General features: G+C 37.2%; 1 protein-coding gene across 1 annotated transcript in view; it reads left to right on the top strand.

Moving 5' to 3' along the window:
• Positions 1-26,774, top strand: part of ABCA12 (ATP binding cassette subfamily A member 12) — a 175,972-nt gene extending 149,198 nt beyond the window's left edge. The window contains exons 39-53 of the mRNA XM_049614967.1: positions 391-496; positions 4,569-4,623; positions 5,208-5,385; positions 7,305-7,420; positions 9,157-9,316; positions 10,455-10,708; positions 12,529-12,733; positions 13,868-13,977; positions 14,258-14,399; positions 15,618-15,752; positions 17,645-17,748; positions 19,179-19,271; positions 20,345-20,450; positions 23,134-23,271; positions 25,042-26,774. Of these exons, the coding sequence (XP_049470924.1) occupies positions 391-496; positions 4,569-4,623; positions 5,208-5,385; positions 7,305-7,420; positions 9,157-9,316; positions 10,455-10,708; positions 12,529-12,733; positions 13,868-13,977; positions 14,258-14,399; positions 15,618-15,752; positions 17,645-17,748; positions 19,179-19,271; positions 20,345-20,450; positions 23,134-23,271; positions 25,042-25,149 (2,010 nt within the window). The 3' untranslated portion in view covers positions 25,150-26,774. The remainder of the gene's footprint in view (positions 1-390; positions 497-4,568; positions 4,624-5,207; positions 5,386-7,304; positions 7,421-9,156; positions 9,317-10,454; positions 10,709-12,528; positions 12,734-13,867; positions 13,978-14,257; positions 14,400-15,617; positions 15,753-17,644; positions 17,749-19,178; positions 19,272-20,344; positions 20,451-23,133; positions 23,272-25,041) is intronic.
• Positions 26,775-27,287: the final 513 nt, after the last annotated feature.

Genomic DNA, 27,287 nt, shown 5'->3' on the forward strand with positions numbered 1-27,287 from the left:
CATTATTTTATATTATTATTATTATTATTGAGTATGCTTTAGCTCTAGTCCCAGAGTCACTACAGACCAGCCACAGAGATGGAGATAATAACGATTTCTTCAGTTTATTTCAAGCTTTGCCTATGCAGAAGATACAGAATAACTAATAACGTGGTGCTATCATACAGAAAAAAAACCTGTTTTCTCAATCTCTGTCCATCTCTAAATTGGAAATGTAGAGGTCTGTGGTCAGCACTCTGGGGAATGGTTCTAATCTTCGAAGATAAAATAACTCATTGGGAAATTGTTGGTCTTATTTTAAATATAAATTCTGTGAGCTGTCAGATGTAAAGGCAGCCTAATTTATTTAAACACCATACTGATCTTGCCTCCCTTTTTGGAATTTAACAGGTATGGTATGATCCAGAAGGCTATCACTCACTTCCAGCTTACCTCAACAGCTTGAATAATTTCCTCCTGCGGGTTAACATGTCAACATATGATGCTGCCCGACACGGTAAAGTTACTTACACAGAAGCTTCTTGTATTGCAACTTTTGCCTCTCTCCCTATAAAAATGCATATAAGATTCCGTTTCCTCCAGGTATTTTATGGTATCTAAGTCACAGATCTTTAAAAGGAGTCTGAAAGTAGTAACTACCACCAGATGGAACATTCTAGATAATTTCCTTAACTTTGGGTTAATTTAGTTTCCTCATTTATCAAATCAGGATAATAAAGCTTACTTCATGCTTATTTCTGGTCTCACATCTAGTAGCTATTACTCACAAGAAAACATTTTATTACTATTTACTTGTATATAGGCTAAGAATTAAAAATAATTAATGTTGATAAATCTAAAGATGAAGCCAAAACTTTTAAACTAAGAAGTTCTACACCTGATCATTAATTGAGCACTTACCCTATAATATATGCTTTATATGAAAAATTGCTAATCCTTACCAGTAGCCTTTCAGAATGAATATTTTTGTTCTCTGTTACTATTTTCTAGAGCCCAGACATGGAATTTGAACCCAAGTCTGTCTGAGTCCTGCCCCTTCAGTTTTCTAATACTTTTCGGTACTCAGCCAGATCTATTGCAGTTGGATTTCCCAAGAGGCATCCACGTGGTTTTCAAAACAGGATTTGGGGTTTTAAAAAGACTGATTTATTTTTTCTAATTCAATTACTGTCAATCAAATCATTTTATCATCTTAAGCCTTGCTCAAATTATTTTTCCTTACTGATCCTAAAAAAAATAATAATGATGATGGAAGCAAATGAGTAATATATTTATTAGCCAATACTGAGTCTATAGCCTAATAAATAGGCTAACAAATAGCCTATTAAACAGGAAAAAAGACACAACCGGTCTTTTAGAAATGCCAGCGTCTGTTTTTTTTTCATCTCCTTCCTGTTGGGCATAACAATGTGTGTTGGATGTTCTCGTGATTGTAGAAGTGAGTTATAGAGTCAACCACTCATTCTAGCAAGAGAGTCTGTCAGTCTTCATTTTAGAGAGAACAGCATTCCTTCCCACCTGCTATAGCAGTTTCCTAGCACGAGGAACCATGAAGAAAGTAACAAGACTGAAAGATAGTCCTTAGATCTATAGCACCAATAAAGGACATAGTCAAAAGTGACAAATTAAATTAAATGGTGATGAGTGTTAAGGAAGGCACTTGTAATAAGCACTCAGTGTTATATGTAAGTGATGAATCACTGAATTCTACTCCTGAAACCAATATTGTACTAATGTTAACTAACTAGAATTTAAATAAAAATGTGAAAGAGAATTAATTAATCAATTAATTAATTAAATGGTGACTAAGGCCAGATAGGTTTTGTGTAACCTGGTTTGAAATACTACTGAGTACTTGACTTTTGGTAGGATGTCTTCATCAGAACAAAAGATACTTGTTTCTATGGAGGATAATGGAAGCAGAAGAGCTGTAGATACGACTGGGGGAAAATGTAGCGTAGGTAGGTAGGTAGGTGAGAAAAACATACATGCCACTTTTGAAGAGTCGGCTTTTGAAACCTATATTCAGGTTTCATTTATTAGTAGTATTCTTTACCAAGACTGAAGTAATCTAAATCACCCTGGATCCTAGCAGGCTTGTTGTGGCTCCTACCATTGCATGTTTTAAGTTACAGAATTTAAAGAATTAGAATTCTGGAGCATAAACTTTTTATTGACCTTCAAAGGAAATTTATTTTTTAGGTTTAAAAATAGGGTTTATGAGTTCTGTAGCAGTTAGTAGTAGTGTGCCCTTTTTTAAAAAACTTTTCTCTTTTTTTAATATTTATTTTTGAGAGAGAGAGAGAGGGAGACACGATCCGAAGCAAGGTCCAGGCTCGGAGCTTTCAGCAAAGAGCCCACCGTGGGCCTCTAACCCACAAGTCACTCAACTGACTGAGCCACCCAGGCCCCCCTTAACTTCTCTTATATAGACTCATGAAAGTGGTTGCTTTCCACCCTCTGTGGGAGGAGTTTGATTTTCTTCAGAGAAGAAATCATGTCACCCTAAAATACTTTCATTGTCTTGTAATGCACATATGGGATCTGCCATGGTAATATTGTCTTTAAAAATCAACTCAATTGCTCTCCGGCCACCTCCCTCCCCCTATGACACTAGCTGTTTTAAAGCATGTTTGTTGAATTCTGCATTAATTAGGATTTTGCTTTAGCTATAAAATTGATTTTCTTTGAATTCTAACATGCTAGTAAAAATCTTTTAATTAGTTTTCCTTTGCTATGTCAATAACTATTATTTTCATGTGGTTCCCTCTAGTGGTTAATTTAACATGAAAATTCTGTTTTCTTCTCAAACAATAAAGGTTTGCTTGTTTCCCCTAACAATTGTTCTACAATGAGGCTCTTTTCCAAACATACGGACATATTGTTCCCTCTACGCTCCTGTTTGTTCTGACCCTTTAGTGCATTAGTAGTAATGATCAATGGAAAGCACCTGGTTTTAGATGTATGCCCATAGAGACAACAGAAACAGATAATATGTTATTTTTAATGTATATTATATATGGGGGAAATAATTGAAATTTTAAGGTTCAATATGATGTAATAAGTATTCATTGACTAATCACTGTAGTCAGAACATTATGCTGGATACGGTAGAACCCACAGAGAAGATTTTTATACATCCTCAACCCTAATGCATTTACTTGATCTTTCTGCTAAAAATATCTATGAAACACTTAGTTTGGCAGCATTTTTCATAGTGGAGTAAACGCATTTGCAAAGATTCCTCTAGTGAAATAATGTAGTTCTTGATTCTGAAATACAAGAAAGAAATAAAAGAAATGTTTTTCCCCTGCCTATATTATAATTCAACAATAAGGTTTAAGTAGGGCCCCAAGGAAAACTGAACCTCAGTAAAAAGAGAGACTGTTAATTTACACAAAAGATAAGAAAAGTGCATTCCCCCAATGATGTGATTAAAGTTACAGGCCAAATTGATTATTATTGGTAGTTTCTTTGTTTTGCTTTAATTAAACTTTTTTTCTTTAACATGTAACAATTGCAGAATTCAACCTCAAAATATGTTACATTCTACTCAACAAAAATTATAAATTTAAGTTAATGGAGGGAATATAACTTTAGAATAATTTATATTTGGCTGCTGTGAAAGGGTCTTAATATCTTGATATAATAAACATATACTACATGAGCAGTAAGTGAGAAAGTTCTTGCTCAGCTTATGACTCTAATAAAACAAATATTTAAGAGACAGCCTCACTGCCATCCCCTACTATTCTTTTCCAAAGTTACTCAGACAGTATAGATTTCGTCTTCACACTGTAGTCCCTTGGGAAACTTTTGCCAGCCCATTTTTGACTATGACTAATGATCATCCTCTGATAAGCGGAGAAAAGAATCTTGTTTCTAACTCAGAAACTATAACTGATTATGGGAGATCCCAATAATTTAGGACTGTATTGGAATTAAATGACTACTTTCCTGGCACCAGCTAGTTTCTCTGAATTCTCTTGGATCTTTGTGTCTCAATGAAAACCCGTCAGAGATGACTGAAGCTCTCAAGCCTTACCCTAGTAGATAAAGTTCTAGAAAAATAGACGTCTTGGAGGTAGTGAAAGAGGAAGGATCTTCTCAGGCTACAGTATTTTCCCAACCTGGCCGACAGCACGATAAAGAGGGATGAGGGTGGTCAGTGTTCTTTAGGAGATCCTCATATAATTGGTCTAAAACACCAATGTAGTAAGTGCCACTGAAATACAAACGTGCATGATTAGATGGGGAGAAGAAATGGAAAATGTAATAGAGGGGAAATGCCATATAAGAAATGGAAATTCTTGTCCCTTCCCCCAAAATTCCATACACAATGGGAAAAAACATTTTTTTAATTTTTATGTGAATGCCACCAATTGTGTGGCATTGATGAGATTAGTTGGCGGAGGTGGGCAGCGGGGGGGGATAATTTTCCTTTAAAATACTATCCCCAAAGCAAAATTATAGCATAAGGAGGAAAGTGTTATGCATTATTCATCCAAAAATTGGTATTTCTGAATAACTGAATATCTACTAATGAACAGAACTGTCTCTTCTTTAAGGCATCATCATGTATAGTCATCCTTATCCAGGAGTGCAAGACCAAGAACAAGCCACGTAAGTGGAAATATCTGGTATGACTACATTACTCCTTGGCATAGTGAAGCCTCTGAATAAAGTACTGTAATTGGAAATCACAGTTGTATCTGAATGAATGTCAATCTAGAAGAGCTGTTAATACAAGTCACTGACTGGGATAAAAGGAAGTTTCTGAAAGTCTGTGCAGTGGGGTTGCCAAGTGAGCTTGCTGGCTGTAGAGTCAGAATCTGCTGCTTTTATAAGTCAAGTGCGTAAGTGCTTCATCATTTCAATTTCCCTGCATAGCATTTAAGTACTATTTCTGTGCTCAAGGACTATATATTCCTTGCATACACCCAGTAACCCTTAGAGACCGAAGTGGGCTTTTTTTTTTTTTTTTGATCAAATATCCCTAGTCAATTCAGATGCACTAGAGCTATACTTATCCAGGGTCATAGCCAAGTCATGTAGAAGATATTATCTGGCTGCCTTGCAGGAAGACTTATTTGTGTCACAGCCAAGTCGTATACTGTTTTGTTGATGGTTTTAGTCATGAATCTTTCTGAAAGGAAAAGAGTTCTAAAAACTTATGTATGCTCTCCTCTCCCTATTGCTCACTACAGAATGAGCAGCTTAATCGATATTTTAGTGGCACTCTCCATCCTGATGGGCTACTCTGTCACCACCGCCAGCTTTGTCACCTATGTTGTAAGGGAGCATCAGACCAAAGCCAAGCAGCTGCAGCACATTTCAGGCGTCGGTGTGACTTGCTACTGGGCCACAAACTTCATTTATGACATGGTGAGTAGCTTGCAGGAAAGACAGGATTGATTGGGGTAGAAGATACCACTCTTATATACAGGATTTATTCATGCCTACCTTGTTAAAATTATCACTACAAGTCAGTAAATTAAGAAAAAAATAATTTGGGGGCGCCTGGGTGGCTCAGCTGGTTGAGTATCCGACTTTGGCGCAGGTCATGATCTCACAGTTTGTGAATTCAAGCACTGTGTTGTGCTGACATTTCAGAGCTGGAGCCTGCTTCAGATTCTGTCTCCCTCTCTCTCTGCCCCTGCCCTGCCCATGCTCTGTCTCTCTCTGTCTCTCAAAAATAAATAAACATTAAAAAAGAAAAAAGAAAAAAATAATTTGCATCAGACTTACAGTCACCCGATAATTAGAAGAAAGAGCCACCTCCCCTCGTCTCTGTGGTCTGAGGACCCACCGATATCAGATTCCCCTGGACATTTATTAAAATGCAGATTCCTGGCCCCCTCCAGACCTACTAGTTCTATACTTTGGGAGTGGAACCCAGAGAATATACATTTTAAACAAAATCCTCCAAGTTATTTTATGCATAATAAGGTTTGAGAGCCACTACCGTGGAAAAATAGAAAGCAAAATAGCCTTGCCGAATGGTACCAAATACTAATGGTAAAAACTTCGAAGTAGCAGTCCCTGATGAATGACACATTAGAGGAGATGAGTAGGGACAATAAAGGATGAATATCATTGACAGCTCTCTCATTTGCATAAAATGGGCCCCAAATTCAGATGGTTTTTCTTGACTCCAAATGTGCCAGTATTGGCCAAAAGCCCAGGATGTGGTATGCATTTGCCTGGTGATTATGGCAGAATTGTCTGAGTTGCTGTATAGATCATTGGCTTGAAGAGCTAGAGGGTAATTATCTGCATATCCACTTTGTTAATGTATCCAGTGAGGTCTGAAATGCCTTTGTTGAAGAAGTCAAATCTAAAAGAATGGTAATGACTCCTCTGGACTTAATAGGAGTTTTAATGTCAAGAGAGCTCAAAGTACACACTTCTGCAAAGGGCTACTTACTACTCAGATTCCATTGTCATATGTCTGGTGCTCATCCCAATTTAGGAGATTCCTCTCCCTTCCAGATTAAATTACCATCTCTTTCATAGTGTGCCTCTTGCTGCAGCCTGCACAGCATTTACTATTTCTATTTGCCAATAAAACACTGAGTTCTTTGTTCATATACTGTGATTCCAAGAATGTGTGGAACCTGCCACCCCACTGTTTTACGCAGAGTGGCTCACACCGATAACCAGGCCTTCGAAATCAGCCACCTGAGAGAGTTCCAGCATTCAAAATGAAATCAGTACTTTGAAGACTGCATCTAATACCAAGATACCTGACTGTCTTATCTTTCTCACTGAACCTCTGTCACAAAGTGATCCCCAGTCTCAAAGCCTGGAGGCAGGAACACCAGGGACTCCATGTACATCTATAAAGATGGTGACTGGCTTGACCTCATATTACAGGAGACAAATTCTAGAGTGAAATCAATGTAAAATAAGCTGAACTTACAAGCAACAGGAACATAAATAAAAATTCATTCCTTCACATACTTCAAGGTTAACTTGTTATCGTTTTAACTAGATGGGCTATTGATGTTTTTGGGAAAATATTTGCCATATATATATTTTAAATTTTTTTAAACGTTTATTTATTTTTGAGAGAGAGAGAGGGAGAAACAGAGTGTGAGTTGGGGAGGGACAGAGAGAGAGGGAGACAGAGAACCAAAGCAGGCTCCACACTTTGAGCTGTCAGCACAGAGCCCAGTGCTGGGCTTGAACCCATGAACCATGAGATCATGACCTGAGCCAAAGTTGAACACTTAACCGACTGAGCCACCCATGAGTCCCAAATATTTACCATGTATTAAGCATTGTTTTACATATTCCCATAGGTCTTCTACTTGGTGCCTGTAGCATTTTCAATTGGTGTCATTGCAATTTTCAAATTACCTGCCTTCTACAGTGAAAACAACTTAGGTGCCGTATCCCTCCTACTTCTACTGTTTGGGTAAGCTGCAGTGAAAAAAGAATTAACAGAACTAAGTGTTCTGAGGCACAAACAGAAACTAAATCTCATTAGCTAATTTACAATTGTCTTGGGGTTTCAGTAGCCATGAGTGATGACTGACAACACATTATACTTGCTAGTCCACAGTTTGTACAGTACAGTACTTCTGAAAATGAATGTTGTCGTTATTAATAGTAATATCTAACATTAATGAGTACTTACTAGGTACCAAGTGTCATGATTGGTAATCTACACATGTAATATAAGCTACATAAAAATGGATGTTTCAGAATGATCGGAAAAATTTACATACATGTGTGGATTTGTGTATTGACAAATTATGAGTATATATCACATTGCAAGGTATGTATCCTCATGTATATTTTATTTATATTTTTATGGATGTTTAACACACACACACAAGTATTATTTCTGTATTGGGGCTATACAGGTAGTATGGGTTGATATAATCAGTGCTTAGCATAGCAGTTCTTTCTGCCCTGAATGCATGGGCAGTAGCCATTGACATAGCAGTGTAGCAGATGAAGGTTTACATTGCCTCCGGTTCTTCATCATTACCCCAAAGGTTGCTCAAGTGTTTGCTCACAGCAGGACATCCAGCTTCTGAGCTTTCTCTGTCTGCTAAGTTAGCTTACCATAATGTCATTACTTTTCTTTAAATTATAAGATTTATATTGATTAAACTCTTATTTCTGAGAGCAAAAAAAAAAAAAAGTTTCTTGGATTGGATGACAGCATCTCTAAAAGGAATTCATTTGTAGTTGTGATGATATAGAACTACTCAAGTTTCCTTAAAAGAAAAGCTTCTTACTGTCACTTTTTTTTAAATTATTGACTATTTTATTTAATTTTTTAAATTATTGACTATTTTATTTTTTTATTATTTTTTTTAATATGAAATTTATTGTCAAATTGGTTTCCATACAACACCCAGTGCTCATCCCAAAAGGTGCCCTCCTCAATACCCATCACCCACCCTCCTCTCCCTCCCACCCCCCATCTACCCTCAGTTTGTTCTCAGTTTTTAAGAGTCTTACGCTTTGGCTCTCTCCCTCTCTAACCTCTCTTTTTTCCCCTCCCCCATGGACTTCTGTTAAGTTTCTCAGGCTCCACATACGAGTGAAAACATATGGTATCTGTCTGTCTCTGTATGACTTATTTCACTTAGCATAACACTCTCCAGTTCCATCCACATTGCTACAAGGGGCCATATTTCATTCTTTCTCATTGCCATGTAGTATTCCATTGTGTATATAAACCACAATTTCTTTATCCATTCATCAGTTGATGGACATTTAGGCTCTTTCCATAATTTGGCTATTGTTGAGAGTGCTGCTATAAACATTGGGTTACAAGTGCCCCTATGCATCAGCACTCCTGTATCCCTTGGGTCAATTCCTAGCAGTGCTATTGCTGGGTCATAGGGTAGGTCTATTTTTAATTTTTTGAGGAACCTCCACACTGATTTCCAGAGCAGCTGCACCAGTTTGCATTCCCACCAACAGTGCAAGAGTGTTCCCGTTTCTCCACGTCACTTTTTAAAAATCCAAAGAATTTGTCAAAAAAAGTTTTTATAATACAGAGATCTAGCTGTGAGGCTTAGTGACGCATCCCTAATGTTTATTTTCACTTTGGAGCCCTATCAAAAGTTTTGTCTGTTTGTTAAAGAGTAAGGATTAAAGCATAATTTTAATCCTTGTGTTATTTACATATAGGTATGCCACATTTTCTTGGATGTACTTACTGGCTGGGCTCTTCCATGAAACAGGGATGGCTTTCATCACTTACGTCTGCATCAACCTTTTCTTTGGCATCAATTCCATTGTCTCCCTGTCAGTGGTATACTTCCTTTCCAAGGAAAAGCCCAATGATCCGGTAAGGTCCATTATTCGCCTGGTAAACTTCAATAAACGTATGAAATGTTTCAGTATGTTCAAGGTGAAAAGATTTTCTACATTTTGCATTCTCTAAATAGAAAAGAGGAATTTCAGTTAATTCTATTAAGTTTGATAGAAGAGAAACTACAGCCTTTTAAGATTCTTTTTAGTTTCCAAGTAGGTTAATGCCTATGATTATATTTACTCAATGTCAAAACTATTGGCATTTGAAAGCGTTCAAGTGGAGGTGAAATCAAATTATTGTGTACAACACTAGAAAAATCATGAACCTATTGGTCCAGTGAAATATTTATTCATTAATTGTTATCATATGGTAGGAACAAGGACAATGGCTCAGTTATGTGACTATTGGTTAAGGGTGGTTTTTTTTTTGTTGAACATTCATAGAGAACAAACCTGATATGTTCCCTTTCAAGCATGTATTAGATAGAGTCTACTTCATTGTGAGCATCACTTCCCATTCAAAGCTGACAATTACAGTTAGTGAGAAGGGAAGCGCGAACAGTGCTGGGCAATTGAATGAGAAAGAATGGAGAGGAAACTACGTGAACTGAGGAACAGACAAGCACACTCCAGGAGGAAGAAGACAATTCATGAGTTGCAAGTGGTTGGCCCAAGTGTGAATAACGTGAAAATAAGCCATTTGCTCCTCATGTAGATAGGTTGTCTCTCCTTCATCTCAGTTCACCATTTAGCCCCTCTTCAAATACGAATTACCTAAAGTTCTAAAACTTCACTGTACCAAATCCCTTCTTTACCTAGGCATGACCAAGACCCTGTACCAGACCTCAACATCCTGGCTATTTCTACACTTCTAGGATCTAAGGCAGGGCTAGAAGTGATTCTGTCTCCAGGGTTTGGCCTGATGCCTCAGATCATCTCAAAAAGAAGATAAACCTTTTCTGTTTATATTTTAGTAATAAATCTCCATGTTTTGGTTATAGTAAATATTTACATGTAAATTCAACGCACATGGGAAATAATTGCCGATCTCGATAAACTTCCCCAGTTTTAATATTTGCCCACATCACATTTGCTCACATCAGTTTTAAATTTTTGTCAATTTGTCAGAAGTCTAACACTGAGTTTCATTTTTTTTTTTTCTCTTATTTCAGACTTTAGAACTTATTTCTGAAACCCTCAAGCGTATTTTCCTGATTTTTCCACAATTCTGTTTTGGCTATGGTTTGATTGAACTTTCTCAACAACAGTCGGTCCTAGACTTTTTAAAAGCATATGGAGTGGAATACCCAAGTGAAACCTTTGAGATGGATAAACTAGGTGCCATGTTTGTGGCTTTGGTTTCTCAGGGCACCATGTTCTTTTTGTTGCGGCTCTTAATCAACGAATGGCTAATAAAGAAACTCAGGTAAATAAAAAGAAAACATCGTGTTTGACATGCATGATAGAACTCAATTCAAAATATTTAGGAAGGAACAATAGTCTAAACCTTTCTATTAGTAACGTGGAAATGTGCTAAAAAAACTTAAAAAAATTGTAACATAATTCACCACTCATTCCATTCAGTAAATAGTTATCACACCTCACTCTGTGTCTGCAAGTATTATTGTAGAGTGAGAGAATAAAATTAAAGAAGCACAATTGTTAGCCTTAAAGAGATTAAGATTCAGTGGTGGAGAGAAAATGCATACATAAACAAAGGATGTAGTGTTTGAGTTGAGTTTAAAGGATGGCTAGAAAGTAGAAATGAAGAAAGAAGACTGAGTGAGTAGTGTATTAGCAATGGGTTTGAGAGAAGGTTGAATAAGGAGAAAATGGAATCTTAAATAAAAAGAAATATGCATACAATTGACCCGACTATTCCATTTCTAGGATTCTTTTCCTACAGATATGCTCACACATTTGCAGATTTATGAATGTATAAAGCTATCCATCATCGCAACCATTCTTAATAGCAAAAGAATGAAAACAGCCTAAATGTCCTTCATGGACTGGTTAAATAAATTATACAAATTTACATTTTTTCATAGGTAAACACTATGCAGGCATTAGAAAGACTGATACAGTTCTGTATGGAATATTTGGGATTACTACTAATACTTATTGAGTGAAAAATGCTAAGTTCAAAACTTTGTGTGAAGTATATTATCATTTGAGTTAGAAAAGAACTATAATTTATACATACATATGCATATACTATCTCTCTATGGGTGCCCTGCTGAGGAGAGCTCTATAGAGTTGAAGGAAACTTACTTCTCACTATATATTCTTCAGTACCATTTTAATACATGGTGTGCATATATCACCTATTGAAAAATAAAACTTAAGTTAATAGTAATAAAAATAATGACAAGAGCAAAGACCGAGAAAAAAATCTTAAGTGTATTTGAGAAATGAGTAATACAATTTGATTAGAACGTAGAATAAAGGCAACGAAATAGTAGGAGCTCAAGCATGTGGCTGGAAGACTATGGAGTCTATTGGATACTTGGGTAGAGAGATTATTTGGACTTTTTCAACAAACAAATAATAGTCCAATAAATGTTTTGACCAGAAAGCAACATGGTCAAACGGTGCTTTAGGAGATGTGATTCTGTGGAGGTCATACAGTTTAGAATGGAGGATCAGAGATATTGGAACAGTTAGAAATTCTTGAAGAATTTAGTGAGAAACAGTGAAAGCCTGTGATGGTAATAGAAATAGACAGAACATGATTGATGACTGGGTGTTCCAAGGCATTTCCAGTGTTAGGAGACTGACTACATGCGTAGATTTTGTAATGGGGAAGATTCAAAGAAAACATCACAGTTAGAATCTCTGGGGATATCATTAAAAGAAACAGGGACATTGGGAAGAAGACCTGAATTGATTTGTTGGGTTTTTAAATTTTGTTTGGATTCGTTTGCTTTAGCATACGTTAGGCAAGGTACTGATGTGGGTTTGAGACTGCTTTCAGGGCTGATAACCTTAATATATTGCCTAGATACTAAGTAAGACATTCACAGTAAACAGAACATAGAGGGACATTCATGTCACTGAATATGGTGAAGAGCATTTGTACTAATTTTTAACTTACTTAAGTAGCATAATGCATAACAAATCTGAAGCTTAGTGTGTGATTGCGCGCTTTTAGTGAAGTGAGAATTCATTAAAACATGTTGAAATTGAGTGGTGCCACTTTAAAATCATTGATGCAAAATCACTGGGTCTTTCTTTTTTTTTTTTTAGACTCTTCTTTAGAAAATTTAGTTCGTCTCCTGTAGTGGAGACAATAGACGAAGATGAAGACGTCCGAGCTGAGAGATTAAGAGTGGAAAATGGCGCAAGTGAATTTGACCTGGTCCAGCTCCATCGTCTCACAAAGACCTACCAACTTATCCACAAAAAGATTATAGCTGTAAACAACATCAGCATTGGCATACCCGCTGGGGAGGTGAGGAACTTGCTCTGTTCCTAACTGTCCTTTATATTGGCATGTTAAGTCACAAAAATCTTTAAACTTTCCTATTTTTTTCTAGAAATGTAGAAGTCAACCTCTGAATATCTTGATGGATGCTGTGTATACAATGTACACATATCCTTATGTTACTTACTCTCTAAGTCTTCCCTCTCGTCAGGGAGGATTCGCCACACACCTAGTTCTAAGCCCCTGCCCATGCTACCTACTGTCCTCCCTGGGCTGGACTTTTAGTCAAGAAGCCCGTGCAGGGCGCTGTCTTCAACTTTCAGTTTTTAGCTCCCTGTGAAAGACAGCATGAAGAGATCTGTTGTCAGAAGCGAGATCCTAGGGGTGCCTGGGTGGCTCAGTGGGTTAAGCATCTGACTTGGGTGGTTAAACGTCCAACTTTGGCTCAGGTCATTATCTCACGGTTTGTGGGTTCAGGTGGTGCACTGAGCTCTCTGCTGTCTGTGTGGAGCCTGGAGCCTGCTTCGGATCCTCTGTCTCCTCTCTCGGCCCCTCCTCTGCTCAAGCTCTCTCTCTACCTCTCTCAAAAATAAATATGCATTAGAAAGTTGTTTTTAATAAAAAAAGAAGCAAGGTCCTAGAACTGCATTCATATTTATTCTTGCCATTTTTATATAAGAAATATTAAGCCAGCTTTGAAAAGAAAGAGAAAATGTGGGCATTTCCCTTAGTTTTTTTGAGGAGAGCTGCAAACCACATGCATCCAATCCATTCAACAGCATAAAGAAATTATTGCTTCAGTGGCTTATTCAGTAGTGATTTTGTGTGAATAATGTGAAACCTATAAATATAATTACTTTGTCAAGTTAGCGTATCTTACTTATGGAATATTTTATCATGTCATGCAGATAATATAATATGTAAAACAAGTCCTGTGTATATATACAAATGTTCAGATGGTTAAAGGAAAAAAAAGATCTTTGTTGTAAAAGAGAAAGTTTTATCAAATGCCAGAAGAACACTACAATATCCATGAATAATTCCAGGAACTTTTTTTTCTTTGGAATTTATTTCATCCAGGGAAAAAGAGGAAACAGATGTAATAGTAACATGTCTGGTTTGGATTAAGATTTACATCTTTTTTCCCCTCTCCCAAACCAGTGCTTTGGCCTTCTTGGGGTGAATGGAGCAGGAAAGACAACTATCTTCAAGATGCTGACAGGAGACGTAATTCCTTCAAGTGGAAACATCCTGATCAGAAATAAAACTGGGTATGGGAAACCATGGCTTCAACTTATCAAGCACAACATAATTAAAATGAACACTTTGTTATTTTGTAGATATAGTATTACATCCCTAGGGGAGAAACAGCTATTTTGTTCCCTAATTTTTAAAACTTTATGTGTGTGATATGATGGTGGGGTTATTTTACCTCTTTTTATTAGAATCACAAATCTCCATGACCAAAGTAGAGCTGCCTTCCCAACTTTTGGGGACTAGAAGGGACATACCTTTTGAAACCCCTCCGTATCTTCACTTCTCTCAATGCAGATCTCTGGGTCATGTTGACTCACACAGCTCATTAGTTGGATACTGCCCTCAGGAAGATGCCTTAGACGACCTGGTATCGGTGGAAGAACATTTGTATTTCTACGCAAGGATACATGGAATTCCAGAAAAAGATATTAAGGAAGTGAGTATAAGTGTGAAAAACTAGTTCATTTGAAAACCATTACTGTTTCAGCTCCCCCCGCTGCAACCCCAACTCTCAAGACTAAGTTGACATCTGAAAAACTAGGGCATTTTCCTCCTGTCACTGACAGTTTAGGCAGTCTTAGCCTAATTTTGTACATCATATATACACCTATGAACTCAGCTTCAGAAGCTCCTTGACCTGTGCTTGTTCACTTACCTTTCAAGAACTATTAAGTAAAGGATCATACTTGCCTTAGGCTCTGGCTTGAGCATGGGTTGGTCTGCACATCCTGTAGTGTTTAGATAAGTTTTGAAAAATGCAATTCCCTGCAAACTGCCCACATAAAATAGAATAGCTTCCATTTTGATTTTTTAAATGTGGTCTTGTGCTTCATGGCAATCATTTGCCTTTTTAATGGAATGACTAGCCCTTAGGGCAGTCTCCTCTATTTCTGCAACCCCGAGGACCTGTGGAAATCCTCCTAGGATCCCTCTATTTACCAGAGCTGTTTAACAACAGAAATAGCCTCAGGAACCCATGATTCCTAAGTTAATGTGCTAAAGTTTTGATACTGGGTCAGTTTTAAATAGACACGAAGCCTTTGTGACAACTTGCTCCCCCAGTAAGAAGAAAGACAGAACAGTGAGGACAGTCAATGAGAAACCTGCCTTGTGAAGGGTCATGTTCTGTTTTAGCTCTTTTAAGTTTTATAAAGAAATCCTGCAGAAAGTACAATCTGCAACTGTAAACACACACACATACACAGGGGAAAATCTCATTTGAAAATGAGCCTCTACAGAATCGTTTTCATCTCTTTAAATAATTTTCATTTGTAGGTAGACCTTTAAAAGTAAAAATAGGGCACCTGGGTGGCTCAGTCAGTTAAGCCTCCACTCTGGGTTTTGGGTCAGGTCACGATCTCCCATGGGAGATCATGGGTTGGAGCTTCATGGGTTGGAGCCCTGCATCGGGTTCTGTGCTGGCAGCACGGAGCCTGCTTGGGATTCTCTCTCCCTCCCTCTCTGCCCTCCCCCACTCATGCTATCTGTGTCTCTCTCAAAATAAATAAATAAACTTAAAAAATTAATTAAAAAAAAGTAAAAATAAAATCTATGCTGGTTTAAATGTCTGAATTTTTTTCAGGTATGTATTTCTTCATTATAGAACTTTCTTTCATAAGCATCTTTTCCTCTAACTCCTGTTTTCCACCCACAGACTGTTCATAAACTCCTTAGGAGACTTCACCTGATGCCCTACAAGGACAGGGCTACCTCGCTGTGCAGTTACGGCACAAAAAGAAAATTATCCACCGCACTGGCCTTGATAGGGAAACCTTCCATTTTGCTGCTGGTAAGAGGACTGTTGTGGAAAAGGCTACTACATAATTAGAATCACATGTCCAATAGTATGTGCAACATGTTCTATCGTTGTTGCCATAAACCTTTGGTGAAGTCTCACAATGTGCTTGTTATTTTGCAAAACACTTTACATACGCTGTCTCCTTAAGGGAATTTATGTCAGCAAAGAGCTGTGGCTCAGTCTGTTTCAGAAGAGACACTTGTCATGGGAACAGGAAGTAGCCAAACCAAATTCAGGATATGCTAATGAGTAAGTAAAGTTACAAAATATGGGAGAATTTGATTACCCATTATTGAAGAAATCTGTTTTGTTAGTAACTCGTCAGGTGAACCAACATATTTTCCAACTTCTACTAAAGAGGAAAGACACATTTTAGGGCAACATGTTGTGCTAAAATTTCATTTCCTCTTGACTTAAAAATACACGTTACCTAGTTTGGGATGAGATTGACAATATGCCTTCCTATTCTGTTTGAATTTTTCGGACGCAAGAGATGCACTTCACATTTATAGTTCGGTTAAGAGCTGGAAAATTAAATTCGTCACCTGGAAATACAAAGTTCACGTAGAGGTGATGTGGCATCCTGCTTGCTCTTCGCACCAAACATTGTGGAGGTGTTTATTACCAAGAAATGAACTTGTCCTTATTTTGGAAGCTCCCCTTCATTCAAGGAGCTCCAAACCTCACAAGAGCTTTAACCATATGCAATACGAATTCAGTTACAAATCACCACGTTATTCTGGGGATTCAGTCAGACAGAGAACCAAATCGTTTAAACTGCCCAGCGAGAGTGATACACAACCTACCTTTTTATAATACCAGAAGCTTATAGCACATTACCTCCCTGCCAATCGATGCTTATGGTGGAATTTTATTGTCTAAGTGTCCCCTAAGTTGAACAAAACAATCCTTAGGCACCCCTGTGAAATAATAGATGTAAATTACTTTAAAACATTTAAAAGTGCTATGCAAAGGTTATATATTAATGAGCTGAACTGAAATACAGGCTGTGAGAGAAAGCTGTTATATTTTCTTCCATATGCATTGGCCATCTATGCTATCATCTTCAAAAACAGGGGCAATGAGAAGATATCCTTTACTGTTTGCCCAAATCAATATCCATGCCTTTCTTTAGCCTCTTACTATAAACACAAGCCTCGGATGATCCTATGTGGATGTTTTCCACTGCAAATTCATATTTTTAATTATTACCTAATCTTGACCTAGAACTTGCTAATTTAATCATCTCTTAGGATCTAGTATTCTTGGTTTAGGTCATTCATTTTTGTACATTTTGCATCTTACGTCTGAACAATTTTTCGAAACATTTATTTTAAATATGATTTATATTTTCTACTTGACAATTTCTACAAATCTTAATTTCCCTAAAGAGTATTAAATTTCAATTAGTAGCATAGAATTTAAAATCTACCTCAAACATATTAACTGGAAAATCAGGTTGTGTTCTCTGTGCGACACATGCTGTAGTATTCCTCGTGCCACAATTCTGCTATCAGGAGCAAGGTAGCAATCTTGTTGATGTAGCTTCAAATATACATGTGACAATGTAGTATTAAATGCAGAAACTCTGCTTTGTCAGTAATTGAACTGGGTTTTTTTTTCCAAAGAAATATGAGACAAGTGTAAAGTAACAGGGTGTCAACTTCGCTGAGGCACTTTTTAAAACAGATTGACAATTTTAAATGGTTAATTTTGAGCTTTCTGACAGCAGCAGAAAGAAACCTATTAAGTACAAAACAAGTTAGTCACAGGACTTCGCAAAGTGATTTCTGTTCTAGGCAAGTGAGACGCAGTGATTCATGTAAAGGACCTCATCAAATATTAATTAATTTGATAAATCTTCCCTGTAACTTTCTATTAAGGATGAGCCGAGCTCTGGGATGGACCCTAAGTCAAAACGGCACCTGTGGAGGATCATTTCAGAAGAAGTGCAGAATAAATGTTCCGTCATCCTCACGTCTCACAGGTAAACTGAGTGGGGGGAGCGCTGAAGTCGTTGACAGCATTTTAGGATGAGAGATGGGAAGAGGTATTCCTATGTAATGTATATTAGTGATGAATTGCCACAACCAAATAAAGTATTTTATGTTTATGGTCACAGGGGCGAGTCAGGCAGGTTTCATGTGAGAATCCAGCTCCTGTGGCCAGTAGGACAATCTTTCTAAAAATAAATTTCTCTCGAATTGAGAGGGACTTATGACTCTCTTAATTTGACTAGGACTCCTTATTGCCTATCACATAAAGGTCAACATCCTCAGCCGTAGTATACAAGGCCTTTTATTGTCTGGCTTCATCTAAATTTCCGGTTTATTTTTATTTTTTTTTTCTCCTATGACACCCTCTCCTCTCAGTCAATCTGAATGACTAGTGGTTCCACATACACTCACTGCCTCCCTTATCACCACACCCTCTCTTTGGCTGTGCTTTCTACCTGAAACTGTCTTTTCACACAATCAAAATTCTTTTTTTTTAATGTTTGTTTATTTATTTTGAGAGAAAGAAAGAGAGAGCACATGCATGAGTGGGAGAGGAGCAGAGGGAGAGGGAGAGAGAGAATCCCAAGTAGACTACATATTGTCAGCTTGGAGCCGGATGCGAGGCTCAATCACACGAACCGTGAGATCATGACCTGAGCTGAAATCAAGAGTCAGATACCCAACTGACTGAGCCACCCAAGCGCCACCAAAAATACAAATTCTAATCTCCCAGTCCTCCTCCATGAAATAGACCTTTCCAATCAAGGAAATAAAAATGCTGCTGAAGCATTTTATCTGTGCCTTTTTTATAAGGTTAGCCATGTATTAAAGTGATCTCTTCCCTGCAATTCTCATAGTAGGAAAAGTTCTAGATTAGTTTATAATTAAGAGACTTTTTCATATTCTAGCTATGCCCCATACACTATGTGTTCTGAAACCAGTCTTTTCATTACCATTCACTTTTGTAGGAAGTGGAGAGGATCTCTACCAGTTAACACAGTTCTAGAAATGAGAGATTATATAATCAAGTATAGGTTAACTAGTTATAAATAAAAAAGCATAAAAGTCAACTGAATATGGAATATGAAACATCATGAAAAAAGCTCAGGATTATTTTGGAAACATTTCTCAGGAAATGTAGGTCTTGAGCCTAAGCTTAAAAGAGGTTGAAAGAAATGCTGCATTTGATGAGAGGGCATTCCAGGTGAGAGAGATAGCTTGAAGCTGGAGAATAAAGAGTAATAAACCCTATGTGAAGACATTTAATTTATATTTTAAAATGTATTTTGTGTGTCCTTCAAGGGAAAAGACATCTTAAGGAACTAAAATAGTATTTCCAAGGTGCCATAATGAAACAGCTCAGCTTATGCTTATGAGCACTTCTCTGTGCCCAGAATTCTGATGTGATTCTGTCTTTCAGCATGGAAGAATGTGAGGCTCTCTGTACCAGGTTGGCCATTATGGTGAATGGAAGGTTCCAGTGCATTGGATCTTTGCAGCATATAAAGAGCAGGTGAAGAACAATGGCATTGTTTGACATTTGATGTGGGGAAGTACATCTAACAGTACTGTCCTTACTTTGTAGGATTACTCAGCAGCCTATCCTGTAATGAGTAGTAAAACTGGAAAGAAAAAGCTGATCATCAGTTCACCTTAAAGTTAAATTATCTTACCGAAGGTCTTAAAATTATCTTACTTAGGTCTTAAAAACAACTACGACAAAAATAACTCTCAGAAGGCAGTTTCTAAGAGTTTACTCAAGAAGAAATTAGACCTTCCCAAGTACATGAAGGCATAGATTTTTATCTAACGTGTTCATTTTCCATTTGCACAGGCTTTCAGTAAACTATTTAACATTTTTACTGCATTCACAACCTTTTAATCAAGAATACACTGGGGTAACGTGCATAAATATCATATGACCAAATTAAAATTAAATTAAAATTTTATATTTGCCAGAATGCATATGCACTTACACGTATCCATGTTAATCTCCAAACTTCAGGGTGTTAACTTTATAACTTTATTTGTACAACTTGGTTTTCTTATAAGATAGCATTAACCAAGGTAAGCAAAAAAGGGCAAAAGAGGCCATATACATTGTTCCCAGAGTCTGTTGTGACTTGTTTATAAAGTCTATATTTGGGCAAACAGTTAGCTAGCATATTGATTTATTATTCATTTTTAAAACCTCAATAACTTTAATCCTCACTTTTGACACCAAATCTCCAAAGACTTGCCCTTTAAGACCTGTCTGCTTTAAATTAGAAAGTATTTAACCCCAGATATTGACATCCATTGCCAATTCATCCATGTCAAAGAAAGCCAAGATTTTATGTTTTCTTTCTAATGCCGCTTTTGTCCAAGGAGTGTGACTTTGGATAGTGGTAGAACTAAATAAAAAATAATGGCAGTGCACTATTTCCAGTTGCAACATACCCTGAACTTTTATGGCAAAATGACAGTCTTTATATAAGTAAAGGGGCTATCATGGTCAGCTTGGGTCCTGTTTCATTACCTAGAATTCCAGGGGAGCTATTTCAGCGAAATGTAACTCATATCACATTCCACACTTTTTCTTTCTAGGTTTGGAAGAGGATTTACTGTCAAGGTTCACTTGAAGAATACCAAAGTGAGCATGGAGGCCCTCACAAGGTTTATGCAACTGCACTTTCCAAAAACATACTTAAAAGTGAGTAAGAAATTGTCCTACCTCTTAGTCTTGACTGGTTTTGGTAGTCATAATCTCATACGGATGTTTGCCATTTTTAAATTGACTGTGGCTTTACTATTAATACACTTATTAGTTCAAGATACATAAGACACTCTGAAACATATTTACTATGAACAAATAGAATCCTCAAATTAATTATATAATTTTGTAGCTATTTAAAAGTAATGTAGTCCTGGGGCAACTGGCTGGCTCATTCTGTGGAGCATGTCACTCTTGATCTCAGGGTTATTACTTCAAGCCCCACATTGGGTGTAGACAGCTTGCATTAACATAAGCGCATACATACATACATAAAATGTAGTCCTTATATGTATATATATCTTCATTTATTTGTTCCTCACAGAGGATTTATGACCATACTATTAGTTTTTAAGTTGTATACACAGAGTTTACTAGTTATATATGTTAAGGGACTGAGGGAAGACAGATATTATATGACCAAGAACATTTCTTCTTAGAAAAAAAAAAATTACAAAGTTCCAGAATGTCACAGCTGGAAAAGATTATCTTCTTTGTTCCTCTCATTTGGAAAATAAGCCCACAATGATTTGAACTGCTTGGAAATCAAGTTCTTAAGTCCCACACTAGTTGAAACATTATTCAATTAATCTCATGTTATATATACATACCCACAGGATGGACAGGCACAGATATATGTCTATGTATCTCATATAGTACATATTTAAATAAATGCACATGACAAAACAGCTATCCTTATAACATCTTTGATGTGTAGGTAGTTTGTACAAGATGTAGTTATAGCCACTGTTTTTAATAGAAATCAGGTGTGTAAAGGTGGAAAGAAATGGTGAAAGATGGGCCAAAATCCAGCTCTCCCTGTGTGACTTCCAGCAAGACATTTAAAGTCTCTGAACCTCATTTTTCTCCTTTGTGAAATAGGCATAATGACATCTACTTCACAAAATTGGTGCGAGAAATAAATGATAAAATGTGCACAAAGCTACTTCATAAACTATAAGGCACCATAGTAATGTGACATGATTGTAGATAGTAAAATAGAGTGCATTTTTTAAAATAATTCTTTATCTCTATAAAATACCTTTGCCTGGACCTCCCAAACCTTGGCTAACTTCTTCAGGAAACAATGGCTTTCACGATTCTTATCAAAGTCTATTTTCAACCATCTAAATTAAAATCAAATTTAAAAATTAAAGGACACTTTGCACAAATCACGTTGGTCATAGTGCTTTTCCTTTTGGTGAATTTCTGAGTTGAAATCTGTGTTTATTCACTGAGTGATGAGATTACATTCACCCTGGTCTGTTCCTTGTGGGGCCAGGGCTACAAAAAGCAAATGCAGTGATCACAAAAGTCTCATTTCTTTCTAAACAGACCATTCTTTATGAGTATGTGGTGGTTTCTAGATCTCTAGAAGGGAAATAGCAAAAGCAACATTTTGGGAATAAAAATAAGTAAGATAGCCTGATTGTGGTAACAGGCGTGATGCATGCACAGGTTAATAAGAGGGGGTAGGCAGTGAGCACAGGAGTGAGAAGAGGAGGGGTTTCCAGTAACATGTCTTGAATACCAGGTGAAATACACAGTCATGATCCATATAGGTTGCAGGGGTAGATTCTTGATCAAATAGTGCTTAGGAAAGATTATCCTAGCTGTTTTGTGCCAGAATGTATGAATGTATGCAGTTTCCAGGCCACAGAAGAGGCTGTAACAGTTGCTTAGATATGGAGTGGGGAACATCAAGTTAATAACATTGATGGTGCAAATAGAGAGGAAAGGTTTAAATTTAAGAGTCATTGTAGCGGAAAAATAAAAAGGATATGCTAACTATTAAATATGTAGAAAAGCAAAATGTTAAAGATGCTCCAAGAAAACAAGAATAGATTATAAGTAGATGGTGATACTATGGACTAATGAAGAAATTGAAAAGAATTTCCAGGTGAGTTAAGAAAGAATGTGGCATATTTGAAAGAGATTTTTCATATGCAATGCTTTTGAAATCTAGCATCTTTAGCCAATATAAATTGAAGTTAATCCACAGCCTTTTAGAACAATTCTAACATTATAACAAAACAAAACAAAAAAATTCTAAATGTGATCCCTGAAAAAAGCCTTAATGTGAGCTGAGCATAATCTGACCTCTAATATACCATTTCATAGAGCACCTAGGTGGCTCAGTCGGTTAAGCATCCGACCTTGGCTCAGGTCGTGATCTCACAGTTAATGGGTTCAAGCCCTGTGTTGGACTCTGTGCTGACAGTTTGGAGCCTGGAGCCTGCTTCAGATTCTGTGTCTCCCTCTCTCTCTGCTCCTCCCTGGCTCGCACTCTGTCTCTCAAAAATAAACATTAAAAAAATATTTAAAATGCCATTTCACAGTATTTTTTTTCTAGGCAAGACTGTGATGACTTTATAAGTGCATAGGAATGTAGACTACTTTGGAATATTCATTAGGTTTGTAATTTGTTTCCTCTTTGACATTCATAAAACTTTTCATCTCTTTGCAGGTTGTTAGTTTCAAAATACAGCCATCACTTTATACTGTTGCATCATTGTCGATGGAATGCATTTCAGTATTTTCCTTAGCTCTTGGTCAGGTTATGTCTAGTCAACTCAGTATGACCTGACATTGCAGAATAAATTGTTTCCCTCGGTTTCCACAGGATCAGCACCTCAGCATGCTAGAATACCATGTGCCTGTCACGGCAGGAGGAGTGGCAAACATTTTTGATCTGCTAGAAACCAACAAGACTGCTTTAAATATCACAAATTTCTTAGTGAGTCAAACGACCCTGGAAGAGGTAAGCTGGATACCACTATCCAAGTGCATAATGTCACATAGTAATTATTACACATTCTGGTTATTTCTTTTTAATACCATTCAGTTTGTTTTTAATTGAAGCAATATCTAAGCTTACACCTGAAAAACTTAGCTTAATTTATTTCTTTTTTTAAAAACGTTTATCTTTTAGAGAGAAAGAAAGAGAGATGGCACGAGTCGGGGAGTGGTAGAGAGAAGGGAACAGAGAATCCCAAGCAGGCTCCGCACCATCAGCACAGAGACCCACATGGGCCTCGATCCCACCACAGTGAGATCATGACCTGAGCCGAAATCTAGAGTCAGATGCTTAACTGACTGAGCCACCCAGGCACCCCAGCTTAATTTAACTCTACCTACTTTTTGGGATGTTCAAAAAAAGTGTGAAAAGCATGAACTATTTTTTAATGGAGAAAAGAAGACGTTTCCTTACTATAAGACACTTATATCCATTAGGTTATATGAATATGTAAAGCAACAAAGTGTTATTTTCACCTATAAAACAAACAGATGTTAACACTTTCCTTACTTTATCCTTGATAAGTTTCTGTCTTTTTCCCCCTTTTCAGTAGGTTTCTTAAATAACATTTCTATTGACTGGCTTCCGGGATTAGCACAGCATAAAGAGAATTTGGTATCAGACCTTTAGATCTGCTAGACTCATGCAGCCAAAGTGGTAAATGCAGAATTTTTTGTTTTACTCATATCATCTCTTAATTTCTTTGTATTCAGTAACTAGAGCCTTTGTGGTCATTCTTCACCACCTCTGTGTGGTGTTAATTTCGTACAGCTCTACCAAGCTGATATATAGAACAGTTCATTGCATCTACCGTCACAACAGGTCTGAACATTAAGCCTCAGGGGCCTCAGAGTGTTGCATTTTATGGAAAATTTTTTATGGGGCCTTCAGGAAATTATGGCTTTACTGACCCAGAAAATTTGGCCTTTGACTTATAATCAACTACCATGACCATGTCAGACACAAAATATCAACAGTTTCTGGAGGAATCTATGACTAACAGACTTAATGATTTTAAACCAAGTAATAAAAGTCTGCCTGTTAAATAACTGGCTTACTAGGGCACCTGAGTGGCCCAGTCAGTTAAGCGTCTGACTTCAGCTCAGGTCATGATCTCACAGTTCTGAGTTCGAGCCCTGCGTCCAGCTCTGTGCTGACATTTCAGAGCCTGGAGCCTGCTTCAGATTCTGTGTCTCCCTCTCTCTCTGCCCCTCTCCCTGCTCATGCTCTGCCTCTCTCAAAAATAAACAAATGTTTAAAAAAAATTAAATAACTGGCTTACTGAACATAAAGTTAATGTGGGCTTTCTTTACAAATTTTGTTTTAGTATATTAACCCTTGAAACTAGTGAAATTTCTCTCAACATCATCTCATAAACATTTGATAATGGTTTGGCTTGGGTTCCTGTATTATTCTTGATAGAGATGTTAATGTAGATCATATAAATACAGATATGTGGTTATAGATACTCAACTATAGCTTTAGATTTATATTATGATTATAGTTGTAGATATGGGTTTTATTTTCAAAGCCCAGTTAAATTTGAGTATGTAAAAGGACTACTAGTGAGAGTGTGTATATATGTGTGGACATGTCCCTATACTATCTAGTTTTCTTATTTTCTCTTTCACTCTGTGTGTGTGTGTGTGTGTGTGTGCGCGTGTGTGCGCATTAACCTTATTTCTTCCTTTGGCTTACCAAGCAGTAATGGCTTTATTTCCCTTGAAAAATCAGGTTTTCATCAACTTTGCCAAAGATCAAAAGTCCTATGAAAGTGCTGATGCCAGTAGCCAAGGCTCCACCATAAGTGTTGACTCCCAGGATGACCGGATGGAATCTTAGTACCTCCAGCAAAGCCAATCTCAGCAAGTGGCCTGTGGCTTCCTTTTAAGGAAGAGCCGCCGAAGATATTGCTTCCTCAAACTATCTTCATTTTAAAGTATTATACTGTGTGGAAGGTACAATTGTGTAAGACTAGCAAGTAACTGTAAGTGGAAAGGTGGTTTTTTGGTTTTTGCTTGTGTTTTTTTTTTTTTTAAGGTCAGTGAACGTTGTTGCTACTGAAATGAATTCCGGAACACTCAGTACTGTGAGCGTGCTAATGTATGTGTTGGCGATGACTACGCAAGGTGAAACTGCTTGAAGATAAACGTCTTAATTTATTACTTTCAATAAAAAGCTGAAAAAGTGTGGTTATTACTAGGTGAAAAGAATGGAGCAGAAGAGTAAGATAGTTTGGGGTGGGTAGAATTGAGAGAAGAAACAAAATAATTTATTTCCAGAAAATAACAGAATGAGAATCATCATTGGATACAGATTAATATTGGCAGTAAGCAGTGGGCACAATGTCTGCAAGGTATGTATGTCATTTTCAGTGCCTATAAATATGTGGGGGTATACTGAACCCCAGAAAAGTGCCTTTCCACAAGAATGCCATAAGAGGGCAGTTTACCCTGGTGGTAAACAGAACTCAGATTTATTCCTGCTGGTCCTTAACAATACTTAAGGCCCTGGGCAGAGGAAGAAGCTACTTGTTCTGCAGGGGAAATGGGTGTGTCAGCTGAACAGACCCAAATCCTAGAAACTGATAGAAAATTCATGTGCTGCTGGCAGGCAACATTTTTTTAAGCTCTTACGGAAACCCTCATATTGTGGGTCTCTCTGCAGAAAACATTCCTGTGGAGAGAAAATGAATATGGAGATAATTTTCAGCTAATCACCCGGGCTGACCCAGAATCATGCGTATGGCTATATAGGATAGACTTCATAATAATGCCAAATTATATAGCCCTCGGGGAAGGTGTTTTATGTAACAATTGTGTGTGTGTGTGTGTGTGTGTGTGTGTGCGTGCGTACACATTTGCCAGCTTTGGCACAATTGTTATCGGTTTCAAAAACCAATAAACTCAAAGTTAAAAAAAAAAAATTCATGAAGCCATTTCATTTGTTAGGGAAGATTCTGGAAGCTAAAAATTGGAGTCATGTGGCCTACAAGGTCCCACATGATCCGTCCATGCTTACCTCTCCACCTTCATCCCTTTCTTTCTCTTCTTCTTCTTTAGGGTATAGCCATGCTGGCCTCTTTTCAGTTTTTCCAATGCACCAAACTCTTTCCCATCTCCAGACCCCCTACTCTAAATGCTCTTCCCTCCTCCTTGTCGCTAGACTATGCTAATAGTCTTCAGAAATGCTATTCTTTCTCAGAGAAGCTTTCCTTTTCTACTTCCTCAGTTTAAATCCAGTCCCTCTGTTTTAATACTGTACTTTATTATACTTCCTACTTTTCTGTCAGAGCATGCATCCTAATTTGTAATATACCCAGACTAAAAATACACGTCTTAACAGATGGCAACAGAATTTCTCTTAGGATAGAAAAACACTGTATTGAGTATAATATATACATAAGCCTTTTGGAGTAGAAGTTGTAACTCTGAGAACATGGATATCTTCAGAAGCCCAAATGACAAAAAAAGGTGGTCAGGCTCCATGAAAGAATAAAAGGATTTGTTTATTGTTCATTGTGTTTGTTATTGTGGTGATGGCAGTTGGTCGGTTAGCTGGTTGGTTGCTTCTGAGCAATGGTAGGAAGGGAAGCAAAGGGCAAAGAAAGGAGTGGAGGAAGGAGAAAGCAGGGAAAGCTGAGTCTTAAAGAGATGAAAGTCCAGTGAGAAGGTGAAGTGATAGAATGGACTTTTAAAACCATGAATATCCAAATAATGTTTTCACATTCATTTGCTGTACAAGCCATGCTACATACTCTCCTCATGACTCCTAAATCTTCATTAAAGTCAGCCACACTTACAAAGAGAGGTCTGGTAAAAACTGAGGATAGGATGGGTTGATGTCCTCTTGGAAAGAAGTGCAGAACAGAATCCAACAATACATTAGAAAAAACATTCACCACTATCAAGTGGGATTTATTGTATAGATGCAGGGGTGGTTCAATATTCACAAATCAATTAACATGATATATCAATAAG

This window comes from Panthera uncia (assembly GCF_023721935.1).
Source record: "Panthera uncia isolate 11264 chromosome C1 unlocalized genomic scaffold, Puncia_PCG_1.0 HiC_scaffold_3, whole genome shotgun sequence".
In the NCBI taxonomy this organism is placed as follows: Eukaryota; Metazoa; Chordata; class Mammalia; order Carnivora; family Felidae; genus Panthera; species Panthera uncia.